This window comes from Prosopis cineraria, unplaced genomic scaffold (genome assembly GCF_029017545.1).
Source record: "Prosopis cineraria cultivar Desert tree isolate PC_DT_omini unplaced genomic scaffold, ASM2901754v1 PC4, whole genome shotgun sequence".
Classification (NCBI taxonomy): domain Eukaryota; kingdom Viridiplantae; phylum Streptophyta; class Magnoliopsida; order Fabales; family Fabaceae; genus Prosopis; species Prosopis cineraria.
The window spans coordinates 10,485,959-10,501,748 of NW_026555335.1; the positions used below are offsets into that span (position 1 = coordinate 10,485,959).

At 34.0% G+C, this 15,790-nt stretch overlaps 2 protein-coding genes across 2 annotated transcripts; both read right to left on the reverse strand.

The window, feature by feature from the left end:
* Nucleotides 1-3,055: 3,055 nt before the first annotated feature.
* On the reverse strand, nt 3,056-6,521 carry LOC129310104 (ATP sulfurylase 1, chloroplastic-like). Its single transcript, XM_054951957.1, has 5 exons — nt 5,921-6,521; nt 4,698-5,103; nt 4,180-4,440; nt 4,000-4,086; nt 3,056-3,647 (listed from the first exon to the last, which is right to left on the reverse strand). Exons 1-5 carry the CDS (start codon nt 6,412-6,414, stop codon nt 3,510-3,512), a joined length of 1,386 nt encoding a protein of 461 aa, XP_054807932.1. The 5' UTR covers nt 6,415-6,521; the 3' UTR covers nt 3,056-3,509.
* Nucleotides 6,522-10,207: 3,686 nt separating this feature from the next.
* LOC129307808 (E3 ubiquitin protein ligase DRIP2-like) lies at nt 10,208-14,649 on the reverse strand. The gene is made up of 7 exons (XM_054948716.1): nt 14,410-14,649; nt 13,334-13,433; nt 12,208-12,727; nt 11,521-12,020; nt 11,375-11,425; nt 10,718-10,790; nt 10,208-10,601 (listed from the first exon to the last, which is right to left on the reverse strand). The coding sequence occupies exons 1-7, from the start codon at nt 14,582-14,584 to the stop codon at nt 10,437-10,439; spliced, it is 1,584 nt and encodes a 527-aa protein (XP_054804691.1). The 5' UTR covers nt 14,585-14,649; the 3' UTR covers nt 10,208-10,436.
* Between the last annotated feature and the right edge of the window lie 1,141 nt (nt 14,650-15,790).

The window sequence follows — 15,790 nt, forward strand, 5'->3', positions numbered from 1 at the left end:
TCATTTCCTAATTAATGTTGTGATGAGGTTATTATGTGCTTATAGATATCAAAAGAACATTCAATTTTTGATATATCTTATATTCATGGTAGATACTAGGTAATTGCACATAAGTGTGCATTTTGTATTTTTTTTACTGAATTTTCCTCCATTATTCTACATCTGTTTTTCATAAGCAATAGAACTAAAAATGTATTGTGCTCTATTTTCGTAAAGTTATAATTTCATAGAATTTAATTTTTAGTTTTTGGAATATTTATTTTAAATTGTATGATGATTTGTTATTATTATTTTTTTACAACTCTACAGGTATATTAAAATTAAATAAAGAGAAAGATATATATTGACATAGTTCTTCACATTATGCAAAGTAATTTTCTTTCACTCTTCATATATCTTGACTCTTGGGCATCTCTTTATAAATCTTTTTTTGAAAAGCATACTCATAATAATTTACTCATAGTGATCCAAATTTCTTAATTTCAAATAATATTTTAATGATCTATGTTTGATTTTAATTTTTATTTGAATTATAAATGTCAAATGAATTAATCAAATTTTAAATTTTAAAATTATATATAATTTGCATTTGAAGATAATGACTTAACACTCAAATTTTGTTTTTAATTTTGATGATATTTTATATTGTAATATCTTAGTTACAAGATTTGAAAAAATTGATGCTTGCATTGAAAATTAAATTTTCAATATATATTAATGTTTATTTGTTGATATTTATAAATTATAAAAATTATAGTGCTTCAAAAAATTTTCTACCCTCACATGATTTAATAGAAAAGATGAACCATGCAATTTTTATATTAACCTTATAATCTTAATTTTTCATGGATTATATGTGAGAAAAACATTACAAACTATCTAATTATTGGATAAACCTACAAATGATAAAGAAAAATTATAAAATCACAATATCAGCACAATAAAAATAATAAAGTATATTGTGGTTTATAAAGAAGATACTTCAACAACTGTGAGATGTTAGACTTGATCAACTATGGTAGCTTTCCTACTAAAGTGAAACACAAACAAAGGAAAGAAGATTGATAGATGAGTCGAAGAAAATAAGTGAAAGGTATGAAGAGAGAGGCTACCATGGTTTTGGACATTTAAGGATTCATGATAAATTCTTTAATTTTTATTTTTATAATTCTACACTCATCTTATTAGTTAATATTGTAATTTATTTTATGTAATTTTTTTCATTTGTATTGATTAACATTCTAAAATAAAATTATTTTAAGTTACAAAAATGCACCGTGCATTGCACGGGTACTATACTAGTTCTTATAAAACTTAATGACATGTTATAAGAATTCATTAGCCCTAGAATTTATTAGTTTTACTTGTGAATTGAAGAAGTAAAACTTCTTCATAATTTACAAGTCAAATTTTTTATTTAACACTTGATATAATATAGAGTCTTTATAAAATTAATTATGTTTCCTCCTATAATTTCATGGTGAATTATGAATTTTACATTTCAATTAGACCAGTTAACCTTAAGTAGACACAATTAACTTCATAGAGACTCCATATTATATGAGATATTAGACAATAAATGTGATTTGTAAATTATAAAATTTTACTTGTAAATTATGAGTTGTAGCTGTAAATGAAAGTCAAATTAATAAGGGCAATATTATCTTTACACCACAACTATAAATTATAACCAAGTCCCATGGGACTTTGGTTATAGCTTTTAAATTTTATGGGACTTATGTATAAATAAGTCCTTGTACAGAACATATTTGTTATTTTCCCAATATAAAAATAATTATATAAAAAATAAATAAATTTCTTATGAGCCAAGTTCTCGAATCAATAATTAAATACATACAAGCACATGCATATATTGGTATTTAAACTTTAGAGTTATTGAATTTATGCCTTTTTGGCCCATATTCACATATGACTTTGATCTCTTATTTCTGCAGGCTTAAGTGTATTTTGCCCTTATATACTCTCTAACCTTAATAAGTTAGGGATTATATTCATTTTTTTATTTTAAAAATATATATAGATTCTAAATTTTTGTATTTTAATGCATTAAAATATAAATACATCTCTAATGAATTTTGGTTTATAAGAGACTAGTCTTTTATGTTTAACCTAATTCTTGTTATGATCTAATCTTAATTTTTATTAAAAACATCATTCATGAATACAGCATTTAGAAAAAAACATTAAATCATATCTCACCTATTTCTAAGGAACATATTTTATTCGTATATGCAATGTTATCCTAAAAAGATTGGTCACTCAAACAATGTAGATGCAAGCTGAGGTTGCTTTGTAGGTAAGAATTTGATCCATAATCTTAGCCCTGGCCAGCCCCTAATCCAACTCACCTAATTTTATTTCACCAAAAAAAAAAAAAAATCTCTTTCAAAAGTTCAGATTTGAAGCCATCCTCCATTGTAGTGGAGGGAGTACTGCAAGTCTGAACCATTAAATTGGATTCAATAATATAGATTTGATAGTTTTAAAAGGTACATATTAATATGTATTATTAAAATTTAATCCGAATGGTTTATATTTACTGTGGGAGCCCATTGAAAGAAAAATGAAGTAGAAAGAAATCAAGTCCTTGGAAAACCAACAATTTCCTTCATTAGTCAAGGAATGAGCTGCCAACCACATAAAAGGTGTCATCTTTTCTGGTATCAGGCCAATCCCATATATTCCTCCATGTTTAGGTTTGTGTCTCTGTTGAACTCGTTGATGATTGTAAGGAATGGCAAATTCATTGGGCACCACACACATTTCTACAAACCAGCGTTTTCATGCTTTCAATTTGGTCCAGACGCTTATAATTATCCTCCGCTTGAACAAGGAATTTCTTTTTCAAGATATTTTAGGTTATCTGTGTTTATCTTACATCGCTTGCATGAAACAGCTTAGGGGGCTGATATTACTATTATTGCTTTAAGAGTCCGGAGGATCCCTAACCTTAACAGATCAAATTCAGAGATACAATGTTCAGAGGAAGCCACAAATATTGCTCTTAAGACATATTCATTCACTCATGCTGAGGTGTTCACAAACGTGTGATAAGGAATTTATTGATTTTCGCATAAAGCTACAATACAATCATGAATCGCAAGTACACAATAGGTTTGTATATATAACTATAGTTCTAAAATATTCAAAATCACTTATTTTCCGGAGAAAAGAACATCAAACATTACAAGGAGAAATTCTCTCCCCTCAGAAATCAACAATGGGAGTGCCACAACGCGACAATGAACAGGCTTGCGATCAAAACTGCTCAATCAGTGTACACGTGGAAGAGGCAATAATGCCACACAAATCCTACATACAAGTGGAGGCTAATTTTACACCTGAGTCAGTTCCTCCCCCAGATTCTTCATCCTTCTTTTGCAAGGAATTTATGACAGAATAATTGCAGAGGTGGATTTCTTTAGGAGAACACATACATGTTTTCCCGACCAGAATAAAAATAATAATAATTAATGAACTTAATTTAACTAAACTGGTACTGCCTCCGGTGTTCTGCCTAGACTTGAGGGAACCAAACTATCATAGTACTCAACCAGCACCTTCCAGCCACCGGGGCACATGAATCCATCAGGAGGACTTTCCTTATTCCTCGCCAGCGTTCTCATCTGGAAAATCAACATAGTTAAGATGCCAGACATTGTTAAACAAACAGAATTGTAACATCTTCACATGTACATCATCCTTTTGGCCAAGGGAATGGAGCTGTTTTCCCTAAATTTGACCCAGTTAAAGTTCCTACTACGAACATGGATAGGGATTCTCTGAAGTATCTGAAAAACTGGAGGTGTAAGTTTTGGAAAGAAAACAACGCAACAGTCCAATACCTTATGAGTGAATCCTACTTATTTTCTATGATAAGAATCGCAAATCAGTTGTATCATTTTTCTTTATGAAAACTTTAAAAGGATCGGAATCCTACAAACAGTGAGCCAAAGAGCATGATACTGTCACACGTACCTTGGTCCCTGATATAAAGAGGAAATCTTGAGGCCTAGAAGGGTCAAAGAAAGCCATTTTGCCCTGAGTCTTGTCATATGCAGCAACCTGCAAACAGACAGATATTATCACCAGGGATGTCAAATAATAGCTTCATTAAAGCTTATCTTCTTGGGAAGAAGACGAAGAGCATTCAAGTACCCTAAAAGGAAGGATGTTCAGACGCTCGAGTCCAGGTGCCATGCTCAACACCTTCTTCCCATGGTCAGCATCATATAGATCTCTTTTCTCAATTGGGTGGCCCATACCTGCAGGGTCCCGACCAACAATGTAGAAGTTTGCCCCTGCATTTATCCTAGCCTTTGCATGCCACTGTACCTCAGTTGGTCCAGCATAGTGCATGGGAGAAGGGAAAATTGATACAACTGTCGTCTCTGGGTCAAGAACACCATCCTCAAGCACCTAATGAAAAATCCATACATAAGATTTTCATTTTACAAGGAAATACAATTTCATGCCTTTGGGGAGTATTCTGATTTTTAGTAAGTATGCTACTTTCCTTAGCTAACTAAGAAGATCCCAGTACGCCATGCAAGAAGGTAGAACGTGAGCACAATATTCTATTATTATTCTTTTTCAGAAAATGAAAAAAAAAAGAAAAGAAAAGAAAAGCAGCATTGCTCTCACGAAACTACATCGACGCTTGATATTACACATACCTTCTCATGCTGTCTCATACGCCATTCGAGTGGGACATCATCGGCTTTAGTAAAGCCTCCCAGTGGGTGGAGCAAGAGGATGGGATTCTTATAGCCCATCTCAAGAAGTCGTTTACGAGTATCAGTCATCAGCAAAGCATGACCATTATGAACAGGATTTCGGAGCTGGAAAGCAAACACAGCATCTGCATTGCGCCTTGTGAACTCCTCACGGAGTTCTGCAGGAGAAAGCCGAAAACGATCAAGGCCATCATGGTACTTGATTGCTTCTATAACCTCTAGGTCACCCCCTATCAGCCAATTGCCAGCACGAGTTATAGTTTCTTCAACATAAGGGAGGCCAGGGGCAGTTGTTCCCCAAGTACGAGCTACCCTTTCTTCCTTGGGGTGCTTATAAATCTCAACACTAAAATAACCAAAAGAACAATTCATTACCCATAAGGGAAAAATTGCAATTGAACAATTGAGAAAAGAATGGCAATATCTCACTGCAGAAATCATGTTGAAACTTTGACAGATGACTAACGTATATTTAGACAAAATACTCTCAAACATATGAAGATAAGATTAATTATTTTACACACATAAAGACCAAAGATGGATCGCTGTGTGTCAAAATGAGTCTTGAACGACAAACCTAATTCTGTGCAACAATCAACTAAAAAAAGCTTGACCATTCTACACCACAAACACACTAAACATGGGAAATTTCCGGGCACTATAGGCAAGCTGAACATATAAAATCCACGATGCAAACCAAAGAACTAAAGTCAATGCAACCCCAAATTGAAACAAAATATATCACTTGGACAATTATATATAATAAATTGCAAAATTGCACTGCCTGTCGAACACCACAGTGGTCTATAAGCATGTAAGAGTTAAAGTGCATAATCAATTACACATTCACCTTCAAATCTTTGTAAAAGTAATTTCACAACTTAGAGAATTTTACTATGGTACAGATGCTCAACAGTAAGTCAGTTAATTCCATAACTTCAGTGGTTAAAAAAAAAAAAAAACAAGAAGTGAATTTCATAGCTTTGACAGCATCTATGCATTTATGAAAATGAAACGAGAGAAATCAAATGAAATACCTATGACATTACAGGGGCGAGCAATTCATTCAATATACGTCAAAAAGTAATGTCGCCTCATTTTAATTTGCGGTAGTTTTTTTTCCAGTAGGTGGGGGTGTGAAGAGAGGAGATGTAGAGTCATACTCTTTCAAAATGGCGACCGGATTGCCCTGAGAATCAAAGAGAGCAACATTTCTGGACTCGCCGATCAAATGCTTCTGCTCATCATCAATGGCAAGCACGATTGGCACCGACATGTTGACAATCAATCCGTCATGGAGTCGAAGCGAGTTGAAATGAAGCGTCTGGAGGAACTCCGTCTCTCTCATGAACCCACGCAGCGGGCTAGCCCACCCTTCGCTGAGCACGTGAACCCATTCGACATCAATGTTGGAAAGCTGGATCCTGGGCAAAGCCAACGCCTCCCTTCTCTTGCCGTTCCTCTGAGATTCCTCAACAACGAGATTCACCAGCTTCCCACCATCGGGTTCGATCAACGCGTTGGAGACTCTGAGTCTCGGGTAGGGTTTTTGCTTCGAGGCAAGAGAGAGCCTGACGGAGGGAGCGAAATGGGTAAGGAAGTTGTCGGAGAGAGAATGAGACGGAAAGGTAGCTTTGGAAGAAAGTGTAGTAGCCATGGAAGGAACTGGATTCAGAGAAAGAAAATCAATGTGAAGAGAAGAATGGGTTTAGTGAAAGAGGAAAGTGGTGCAGAATCGAATTCGGGTTTGGTTTGCGTAGATGTGTTGGGTTTTATAGGAGTGGACTTGAAAGCGATTGGCTTCGGGAGGATGAACCTGGACGCTTTCTCATGCTACTCTGTTTGATGTTTGATTCTGCCTTTGAACGGGACGAGCCTATGCAGGCTCTGACTAGAGTCAGCAAAATCGAAAATCCAATGAAGTAGGGGAAATTACATTCAACTACCCAACCTGACAAAATATTCACCACGCACAACCTAACTTCCACCGGAAGTCTAAAAAAAAAAATGATGAAGGAGAGAAAACTAATTTCAATCATGGACATGAATTTGAATGTTCTTAAAATTATTCTAAAATTTAAATATTTTTACATATTTGAAGGTTTATAAAACTTATTGAGATTGGATTTTTTTATATATTATTATTTGATATCCAGATTTTCCGAGCTTAATTGGTATAACTTTAACCATGAAATATTATACTTTAACAGTATTTCAAACTCAAAATGTTATATTTAAGTAGTTAGATTTTTTTTGTTAAGAAATTATATGTTTTTTATAATAAAAATTTACCAACTAAAAAAAATTGACATTAAACCCCACGATGGATGACAATTAGATAATAAAATATAAGTGGGATGATGACTGGTGTGGTGCTGAGCTTGGAAGAACGAGGAAGGTTCAAAAAGTGACCTCATCTCCTATCTCATCCAAACCCCTTCCTCGTTTCTCGATCTTTTCCAATATATATTGCCTCTCTGTCTTTTCAAGCTTCGCAGCTTGCCTTTTTATCCCAAAAAAAAAAAAAAAGAAATCCTATCATTTATTTATTTGTATCCGCAACAAGATTGAACCTTGCGAGTTTCACGGCCCTGTTCATGCTTTCTAATTACCGTCAATCTTCCAACTTCAAACTCCTGTGTACCTTGTCAATCACACCAACGTTTTTCTTATTTAATTTTAAATATATTCATTGATCTATATACTTTTAACATGTTTTTAGTATTAATCCTATATTTTTTATATTGCCCCTAGTTTCTTAAATCTTATTTTATAATGTCAATTCTTGTTATCATTAATAAAACTAAATTTATTATCGCATGCAAAATTTTTTTAATTTTATTATTGAGTTGATAAAATTATAATGAGTTGAATATTATATGAACAAAATAATTAGTAATTTTTTTTTTTTGCTTTTATGTCCTAACAATTGTGTTTTCTTCTTTTTGAAACTCCATCCCTCCCCTATTTATGAATTTTGATTTAACATTTTGTTTTTTTATTTTTTATATAACTTATCATAATTTTAACGAGTTAACATAAAAAGTAATTGAGTTCATGTATACATTATCTAATGTTAAATCCTTATCATCATGTTTAAAAATATAGTTACTACTATTATAGACAGATAAAATTTAATGGAATAAGAGCAATCGAAAAAAAAAATAAAAATTAATATCACAATACGCGAATTAAAAATGTAGAGGCCCGCAATTATATTTTCATGAATTCTTTTTTTTTTTTTTTTTAGCTTGAAGAGATTCATTCATTCGAAAAGAGAAAAAGAAAACAGAAGGGTCCAAACACTGCATTTTTCGCAAAACACAAAGAACGGAAGGCAAAGAAATAACAAAAAGCAGGAAATTAAATTTTTAATGCCCTTTGTGTAGCATATAGTTCAGATAAAAAACTCGAGTCTGCCACCACCGTTTCAGTCCATCCAACTAACATAGATCCACCAGTATGACGTACCACCACACCAATTGCTGCACTGCCATCTGAATATTGATAAGCCCCATCAAAATTAATTTTCACATTTTCAAAAGGGGGTTTAACCCAATGGGAATCATCAGTCTCAATACCTACACTAGAAGCAAAACTGAGTGGTAAGAGTACTTTAGCAGTTCAGAAATTTTGTAACTCGGCATTTGAGGTCATAATAACTCGCCTTGGATCTAATGGATTGCCATCAAAAACCATCTTGCATCTAAATTTTCAAACAACCCAACAGAGCCAGACTATATAGGCCTTTTCATAAGTATCAAACAGAGAATTCCCGCATAACAGATTAAAAAACCATTCTTTAATATTATGAACAGGTAAAGAATCAATATTGAACCCAAGTAGGCATCCAAACCACACAAGCTTGACCCAATCACAATAAAAAAAAAAGGGGTTCAAGTGTTTCAGGGACCTTACCACATACAGAACAAAGAGGATCTTGGCTACAGTGCCATTTGAATAGAGCGTCATAAATATCCGAACTATATTTTCAGCTAAGTGGGGCCTACTTCCACCACAGCACAAAGTCTTGGCGTACAAATGCCCCCATATTGAACAAGCAAGAGAGAATTTTTTTTTTGGGTTCAGGTTTTAGACTTTCCAATAGACACTTCAATTAGTGTCTTGTTTAGTGATTCGGTGGCTAATATCTTTTTGACTAAAAGTATATTTTTATTCCTAAAATATTTTTTAAAAAACATCTAATATTTTAAAATATTTGTTAAAATATTTTTACTGCTAGATTAATTAAATTGAAATACTCTCTACCCTTACCATTAAATCCCTAAAAACGTTTGTTAGAAAGTATTTGAGTCCAAGTTAGTTGTTTTTAACAGACGTTTTTTAGAATTTAATAACAGATTAGAGGATTTTTAATTTAATTGTTTTAAGAGTAAAAATACTCCAACAAATACTTTAGGACACTTGATACTTTTTAAAAAATATTTCAAAAAGTAAAAATGCATATTTATCATATCTTTTTTTTTATAGCAATAAGAAGCTAATCTTCATCTCTTGATATTTGAACTTTAAAATTAATGTATTATTATTAATAAATCAATTCGAAGGTCCAAATACAATAGCGCATTCATTCATGCAATTCAATCCAGAATAGAGCTGCATATACATTCATATTGTGACATTGATATTGATGCTTCTTTGAGCACAATTCACATGAGCAAATCATATATTTGCTAATTAAGCAGCATCTATGAGCGAAACTCAGATTCCTTTGAAATATTTATTTTTGACCATTAGATTGCTTAGAAAAAGAAGATTGTGTCACTTGACTAATATGTCATGCTCCCTCCTTTACTTTAGCCTCACGATATCATTTGAATGTCCCATCAAATCCATTGACTAAAAATAATTATTTCAAGAGACCATAAAATTTAAATCTACTTACAGTTAAATATGTATGCCGCAGTGAGAGAGAGAGAGAGACAGAGAAAGAGGAAATGGTTTACTATTTGTTAAACTATATCTGTAGGTATAAGAAGTTTCTATGCTTATTAGACATGAGTTATCGGAAAATTATTCCATCGTTGAAAATATCAAGAAAATAAAAAAATTCATTATGAGAAATTGAATGATCATTTTTGATTGACTAGAGCACTAAGCTTCTAATGATAATTTAGTTAGATTTAAAATTTTCTATATTTCATTCACAAGGTGCAAAACTTTCTATACTCTAACATGACTTGATTGTCACCCTCTTGTACAGATTTTTTTTTTTATTACCTTGTATTAAAAAGCCACAATAGGTATGAGAAAAAAAATTTCATCAAAATCATCAATAGCATCTATAACTAGAAAATTACAAGACTGCATATTTTACATAAAGTCTAAGGTAAACTATATTGTTTATGGATTCTACATACGAAGTCCAATAAATTTTATATTATATATTGATATTTGATTGCAATGAAACCAAGGGAGGAGAGATAGTTTACAATCCTGTGAAATTGGAAGCTAAAAATTTTCTATGGAAATGAATTAAATTATCTTTAGGGACTAAATAAAGCGCTTCAGCCCCCCTCTCTTCCAGCCACAAATATAACAACAATCTTGAACACAGGACACCCCACAAAGCATCCTCAATCATGCACAAGTATGCCACTGAATTGAAACACCATAATTATCAATCTTCTTCAGAAATATTACTACTATGAGAGGGACCTAAATCTTTCGACCATAGGAAAGAACCATCACAAACTCTCTTGCTGAGTCCCCAACAAACGAATGAATCGTCTCAGACTTTGGAACTGTCTCTAGCCACATCTCTGCTACTTGCTTCAGTTGCAGAGAAGATGACAATGGCTTCCCTTTTAATGAGATTTCCACCTGTACCAGTTATATTCAGTGGGATCAATCAGATTCTGATAAATGAGGTTACTGGTTCATATGTTTTTATAGAGATTAGAGACATCAGAATTGGTAATCACTCAAAATGGACTCACCTCAGCTTCGCTTGCAAGATCAAGCTTCTTCATTATATACTTCTTGATGAATGATACAGGTAAATTGACATCCCTATACAAATTTCGAGATTAATCAGACAACATTGTGACTCGCACAAACACACACACACGTGCTGCTCTGGGCATTCAGTTCTGTACAGCATATAGAATTTTGCACTAAATAGAACACAAGAATTCTCACACACATGCTTATGATGAGTTCAATTTTCAGACCAATGACTGTGAATTATGGATTACCAAGCCACTGGTCAAATATGAGCTCCAAATATTACTGAGGTTTTAAACCAGATTTTCTGAAGCAGTACGCTTTAAATGCAGTGATTATCTAGAGAAATAAGATCAGAATGTTTTTCACAAAAATTAAAGAATTATGAACAATACAAGAATTAACAATAAATGTAGCCTAAACAGACAATAAAGAAAATCAGACAATTGCAAAGGGTCTTTTGAGTGCTGACAGTCACCAACTTTTCTTTTGCACATTACAAGATAGACAAATGGCATGATTTGGGGTATATAAATTAGATATACAAGTTTTGCTCTTTACCAAAGAAGAACCAAGAAGATAAAGAAATATGTCATGAAATTTAGTTTAGATACTTGGAAGGCAATGATAAGAGGGACAATAATACTCACTTAACCCTCAGGTAGCAAGAAGGCATCTGTGGCAATCTTGCACGTACATCCCTGGAACCAGTAATTAATGTCTCAGATACTCAACACTTGAAGGCTAAAATAATTCAAGATATAAATAATAGAAGCTCCATGAAATGGAATCTCACTTCTCTTCAGAAGCAACTAAAGAAAACCATATCGGAGTGATTCTTTCGTTGCTTTGGCTGCTTGAAACAGCAGGTACTGGGCTGCTTGAAACAGCAGGTACAGGGCTTCTTGAAACAGCAGGTACTGGGTTGCTTGAAACAGCAGGTACAGGTTCTGCAGGAAAATTTAAGTCCTGAGAAAATTTGACTCTTCTTTGTTGTTTGATCCTCAATCCCTTAGTTTTGATGGGATCTGATTGAACTGGAGTTGCCTCATTTTGATCACTAGCTGCCATAATTTTGGTAGGATTGGAGTCATTGTTGCAAGATTCAACAGGCACTGCAATAGTAGCATTTTCTTGCACATTGTTGGCCCCCATAGACTTTGCCTTTTGTGCAGCTTCCATCAGGAAGTGTAAGGGCTCCCACAAAAGATCTTTTCCTTTCCATGACGCAGCATTTTTCTCAGAAGTTTCATTGGGCACTTCTTGCTGGTTCAAATCTAAGGAAGCCTTGGGATTCTAATACATAATTGGACAGGAAACCAGTCATGTATCAAAGCAAAGATTTGAAAATATCTAATAAAGAGAGGGACTATCTATAAGTGTTTCCCATCAGATTTTCAATAAAATATGGCAAAGTTGGCGTACCATGGAATGCAAACAGACCCGGAAAAATTAGAGAGAAGAAGGAGAGCTTTTTCTTTACCTCAATTTCACTCGTCACATTTTCACTTTCAAGCTGACAGTGCTGCTGGTCTGTCTTGCTATCTTCTGCGACTTGCTGTGGCTGAGGTTGACTAGTAGAGGGAATGTATTCTCTTGAAATGGGTTTTTTCCTTGCTGAAGACTTTGCTCTTGATAAATTTTTGGGAGAGCCTTCCAAAATTTCTACCTCATTGAGTCTTCCTTGTTTCTTACCAGCTGATTTTTTCTCTAACTCAAAGGCATTGAGAGCAGATTCTTGTTCAGCCAAAAATTTTTTCGCAGCGGTTTTTGCCCTTCTTTCAACTAGACAAGAATGGCTTGATAGCTGAGTTGAACTGGAACCTAATGAAGAGACAGACCTCTCCTTTTTCTTGGAATTGGATGGCAATAGAAAGGAAGGCAAAGGCACACTTTCAGGTGCCTTGGCACTTTTTCCCTCACGAGGGAAAATTTTCTCCCTCACACCTTTTTCCTCATGAGGGAAAATTTTATCCCTTAAGTCTTGAAGAGTGTGGTCTGCCCTGTAAATTAGCAAAAGGATGAAGAAATGAGCAAAATGCAAGTAAAATTACGGGAAGAGAGAAATTCCAAAGGAAAAATAATAGGTAGGATGACTAAACTTCAAACTTTAGTAAAAGATAGGCACGTGAACTTACAAAATTAACAGTTTCACCCTTTATTATTTATTTTGCAGAGAAAATTTGATCTCAATCAGCATAATGATCAATTCAGTTCTGTAAACCTGAGCTTCTATCCTAGTTTACTTCACTAGAAGCTCAACCAAAATAATACTTGATCAAAACTAAGAAAAGGGTTGGTTGAGGGAGGGTGAGGCATACATTTTAGGTTCCACAAATTCTAGAATTCTAAATCAGCCCAATTCAAGTTTAAGCAGTTCATTTGCATATGAACATTAATTGACCATATCACTACATAGTAATACATCGGAAGTCAAATAATTGTAACAACATATTCATCGGCCATTAACTTGTAAGTAAGCTAAAATAGTAAATTCTCTTAGAGCTGCAATATCCACACATTGATCCAAGAGCAACTGCTACAGTAGAGAGATTAATAGACTAAGCTGCATTCATTTAACAAAGGAAGAGTTATGTATTGGTGAATGCCTTAGTCTGTCCAGCGGATAACAACCCAGGTCTTTATCGCATACTGGACAATGCGTCTGACGCTCATCTCTGAACTTCTTCCATATGCATTCCTTGCAAACTGCAATTGAATTTGAAATTTAGAAAGCTTCAAAGTAATATTCTAACTTCTAATGAAGCAATGTATTTATCACACGTTCATTCATTTAACATTACTGAGGAAGGAAAGAGGAACGAGGTCAAGATAAAGTTTCTACCAATACCATGCAATAAAAATATGCTCATGAAATGCAAGAAGTGAAATCATAAGCAGTAACAACAGAAGCAGCGATAAAAAGTGAGCAAAAAAATAAAGGGATTCCCAAAAGTTAGATTCCCAGAGGCTAATCAATTATGCCTTTCCTGAAGACTATGACTCCTGTACATACTAAATCATAATTGCAAGAAGACAGTCATGAACAAGCTACACTGAAATTCACGAACAAATTGATACATACATACACAGAACATCCCTGAGAATATGCTGCATGGAAGCAGTCCATAGGCAAAAATCGGCAATTCTATTAAACATGAAAGTACTTTAATCTTTGGCAAATTGGCAATACTGAAGTGTGAGAGACTGACGTAAAGACATATCATGCATGGAAGGGTAATGCTACTTTAAGTTTACCATATCATCCATAAATAACAAAAAATTACGGTTAATTTTAGACAAATTACTTGGCACACAATGCTTAATGCCAGAAAGAGTTCAATGAAATCCACCAAGATATCAGAAGAAACAGACTGAAACTTAGAACATCAGGCCAAAAATAAGAACCTCAAGAATCAATACGAGTGGATTGCATTTTACTTTCCCGTGCACTTTGAAATCAATATCTAAATATTCTATAAATAGGCTTTTCAGTGTTTGGAAAGTTAAACTTCTCATGTTCCAAGCGTCACAAGTGAAATACAAAAATCAAGAATAAGGAAAGATTCACAAGGTAGAACTCATATATTGACAGAAATATCAGAATGTATGGCTGAAACAGAACATGAGAAACAGAGAGGTAGAGAGAGAGAGAGAGAGAGAGAGAAGAGAGAAAGGAACTTACAGGTGTGCAAGCATTCTGATATAGTGGTGGCGTCTCTGAAGAATTTATTACACAAAGGACACGTCAAGCATGGAACGATATTCGCCCTCCTGACCTTCGAGGTTCGCTCCTCTGTCTTTGTCACGTTCTTCTTTCTCTGGTCCTCCATCGCCGTCTCTAAAAACGACAAACACATAACAAACGCGCAAAACACCTCCTTACTCACGTACTCGCATGGTGCATGTCACCAACAAAGCAAGAAATCACGACGTTTTCCACCATTAAGGACGAAAAGTCCCAGGAAAATTACAAGAAAACATAGCAGCCACGACCAACCAAAGCCAAGGGTTCGAGAATCCCTCAGAATCCCATGCTGTAAAAGGATTGAACCAAGGAAAGAAGAAGAAGAAAGAAAGAAAGAAAAATAAAGTACGGGAATTTTGGATTTGGGGTAGTGGACGTGTGTGTTGTTCGATTTGAGCAATGAGAGTGAAGAGTTATTGATCTGTTCGAGGCTCAGAAGACAAAGAGCATATAGCTTTCTTGAGGTGAAGGCTCTTATACGATAGAGATGTTAGTGAGAACGACGACGACACTATGTGTTATCGAAAGAAGTCGTTGACAAACGTGGCCCTGTCGTCTTCGGAATTATTTTTATCAATACCTAATAATTTTCTCGATTCCACCTCCTAATATTTTATTCATTCAATGTAGTCCTTATTCATGATGTCTATTTTAATGTATAAAATAATAATCCCTAGCAATTACATGTCAAACCCGTACATATGCATGTATTTTTATCAATTATGTATATATTTATATTATTTTTTAGCTACTAAGTACTATAACTATTCCATCATATATTTGAGATAAATAACTAGGGGATGAAATTGAAAAGCTTATAATTTTGAGGACCTTTATAATTTCCCAAAATCTTGAAAAACAAAAAAATATAATTTCTTTCAACAAAGTCTCCGTGTTTGTCGTGTTTGTCTACTCGTGTGTTCTAAGAACTAGATTTTCTCTACGGTGTAACACGCAAACACACATATACATAGCATTTTATAATCTAACATCTACATCCAAAAATTCATGAGCCATACAGTTTATAGCAACTCATATATTACCTACAAAGTGTGAATAGTCCACACTTTAAATTTGTATAATGCATGAGTCTTAATATCTAGCTGAGATAAATCAGAAGAAAGGGGAATATGATCTTACAAGTACAAGGCATATCTTCATGACTCATTGACTAACTCTTTTTTAATATTCACCAGTGGTTAACTCAAACTCTTTTTGAGAATCATTGAGATTGGAAAATACAGGCATATTCAGGACACCTCTACGTGAACGTTTTGTCTCCAAATATGTTGATTTTGATCTCTCCAAAATCCAAATA

What these genes read in the sequence shown, in the direction of transcription:
- LOC129307808 (XM_054948716.1), bottom strand. Translation starts at nt 14,584, where the DNA reads ATGTGTTTGTCGTTTTTAGAGACGGCGATGGAGGACCAGAGAAAGAAG. An exon ending in ATCAGAATGCTTGCACACCT is followed by an intron (nt 13,434 to 14,409) that starts GTAAGTTCCTTT and finishes ATTCAATTGCAG; the next exon opens with TTTGCAAGGAATGCATATGG. An exon ending in ATGTGACGAGTGAAATTGAG is followed by an intron (nt 12,021 to 12,207) that starts GTAAAGAAAAAG and finishes ATTATGTATTAG; the next exon opens with AATCCCAAGGCTTCCTTAGA.
- LOC129310104 (XM_054951957.1), bottom strand. Translation starts at nt 6,414, where the DNA reads ATGGCTACTACACTTTCTTCCAAAGCTACCTTTCCGTCTCATTCTCTC. An exon ending in GTATGAGACAGCATGAGAAG is followed by an intron (nt 4,441 to 4,697) that starts GTATGTGTAATA and finishes ATTTTTCATTAG; the next exon opens with GTGCTTGAGGATGGTGTTCT. An exon ending in TGAACATCCTTCCTTTTAGG is followed by an intron (nt 4,087 to 4,179) that starts GTACTTGAATGC and finishes GTCTGTTTGCAG; the next exon opens with GTTGCTGCATATGACAAGAC.